The sequence below is a fragment of the Daktulosphaira vitifoliae genome, unplaced genomic scaffold (genome assembly GCF_025091365.1).
Source record: "Daktulosphaira vitifoliae isolate Bord-2020 unplaced genomic scaffold, ASM2509136v1 Scaffold_1530, whole genome shotgun sequence".
NCBI lineage: Eukaryota > Metazoa > Arthropoda > Insecta > Hemiptera > Phylloxeridae > Daktulosphaira > Daktulosphaira vitifoliae.
Window position 1 is genome coordinate 1 of NW_026101090.1, and position 1926 is coordinate 1926.

Consider the following 1926-nt stretch of genomic DNA (forward strand, 5'->3'; position numbering starts at 1 on the left):
TAACAAAAGATAAAATAGAGTGGGAATGGTCAGATAAACAACAAAACTCATTTAATGAAATAAAAAAATTATTAACGTGTTTACCAATTCTTGCACACTTTGATGATAACAAATTAATCGAAGTACAAACTGATGCATCAAAAGATGGCGTAGAAGCAGTTTTATTGCAAGAGGGTTCAGTTGTAGCTTATGCGTCTAAAAGTTTATCTGAAACACAGAAAAGGTACGCTCAAATAGAAAAAGAGTTGCTGGCAATAGTCTTTGCCTGTGAAAAATTCCATTATTTTATTTTTGGTAGGCCCATCTTAGTAAAGACGGATCATAAGCCTTTGGTGTCGATAATAAAAAAAGATTTAAACGAAGTTTCACCTAGACTACAAAGAATGCTTTTAAAAATTGTTATGTATAATATACAATTAGAATATTTGCCCGGTTCAAAAATGTTTATTGCGGATGCGCTCAGTAGAGATTATCTTCATAATGATATTGGTAATAAAAATGTTATCGAGGACGTGTATCATAATATACACGACATAAAAACTGTTTGTCCGATAAGTACTGAAACTTTAAATAGATTAACAGAGGCAATAGATGGTGATCATGAGTATAGAATGATTGTAGAATGTGTAAATAATAATTGGCCCAACAGTAATAGCATACAGGGAGAGATGTCTAGTTTCTACAAAATAAGACAAAATTTGACAGTTGTTAATCGTGTGTTATTCTTTAATAATAAAATAGTCATTCCACGAGCTATGAGGGCATATGTTTTAAATGTTTTACATGAAGGTCATTTTGGTATTAATAAATGTAAATCTAGAGCAAGGGAGTTAATCTACTGGCCTAAAATCAATAATGATATTGAAAAAATTGTAAATAATTGTGAATTATGTGATACATTTAAAAGTAACAATAGTAAATTACCGATGTTAAGTCATGATATTCCGTGTAGGCCATGGCAGAAAAGAGGCACAGACATTTTAGAGTATAAATCAAAGTCATATCTAGTAGTAACTGATTATTTTTCAAAGTGGTTTGAGCTTAGAAAAATTAAAGATAAGTCTGCTAAACAGGTAATAGAAACCTTTATAAACATTTTTTCTATTCATGGTTGCCCGGATGAGATTGTTTCGGACAACATTCCATTTAACAGTCAAGAATTTAAACACTTTTGCACTGAATGGAACATTAAATCAATTTATAGTAGTCCGCATTATCCTAAAAGCAATGGACAGGCAGAAAAGACTGTCAGTACATGTAAAAAAATCTTAAAAAAATCAGAGGAGAAAAAGAGCAATTTAGATATATTTCTGTTGAACTATAGAAACACACCAATAGAGGATTTGGGGCTATCACCGGCTCAATTGTTGATGTCTCGTAGATTAAAAGATAAGTTACCGGTAGTAAATAATTTATTAGAGCCGTTTAAGTTAAGTTTAAGTCAAATAAAAAATGATCTTTTGAGCAGAAAACAAAAACAAAAAAATTATCATGATAAAAATAGTAAAAATCTTAAAGAGTTACAAGTTGGGGATAATGTGTTATTTAAGACAGACTATAACATAAAAAAATGGGTGCGAGGGAAAGTAGTAGATTTAGCCAGTACTCCGAGGTCTTTTATTGTGGCGGGGGAAGATGGAGTGAGGTACCGTAGGACGAGAGAACACTTAATATTAAAACAGGGGGTAATATGGGGAAATGAAAACAAATTATCCTATAATAATAAGAGTATGGAAATAAAAAGTAATGATGAACCTCGGGAANATGGAAATAAAAAGTAATGATGAGCCTCGGGAGCACAAACTTCGTCCTCGTGAAAACCTATGTCGACCTAAACGGTATACATAATATTTTAAATTAATATATGTTTAATTTTATGTGTCATGAAATAGTATATGTTTACATGTTTAATTATTATATATCATA

The 1926-nt window shown here is 31.0% G+C and overlaps 1 protein-coding gene across 1 annotated transcript; it reads left to right on the forward strand.

Moving 5' to 3' along the window:
• Positions 1-440: 440 nt before the first annotated feature.
• On the forward strand, positions 441-1400 carry LOC126909836 (uncharacterized protein K02A2.6-like; the record flags this gene model as incomplete). The annotated part of the gene is made up of 1 exon (XM_050692255.1): positions 441-1400. A coding segment is annotated over exon 1 (960 nt), but the record flags the coding sequence as incomplete, so codon positions are not given.
• Between the last annotated feature and the right edge of the window lie 526 nt (positions 1401-1926).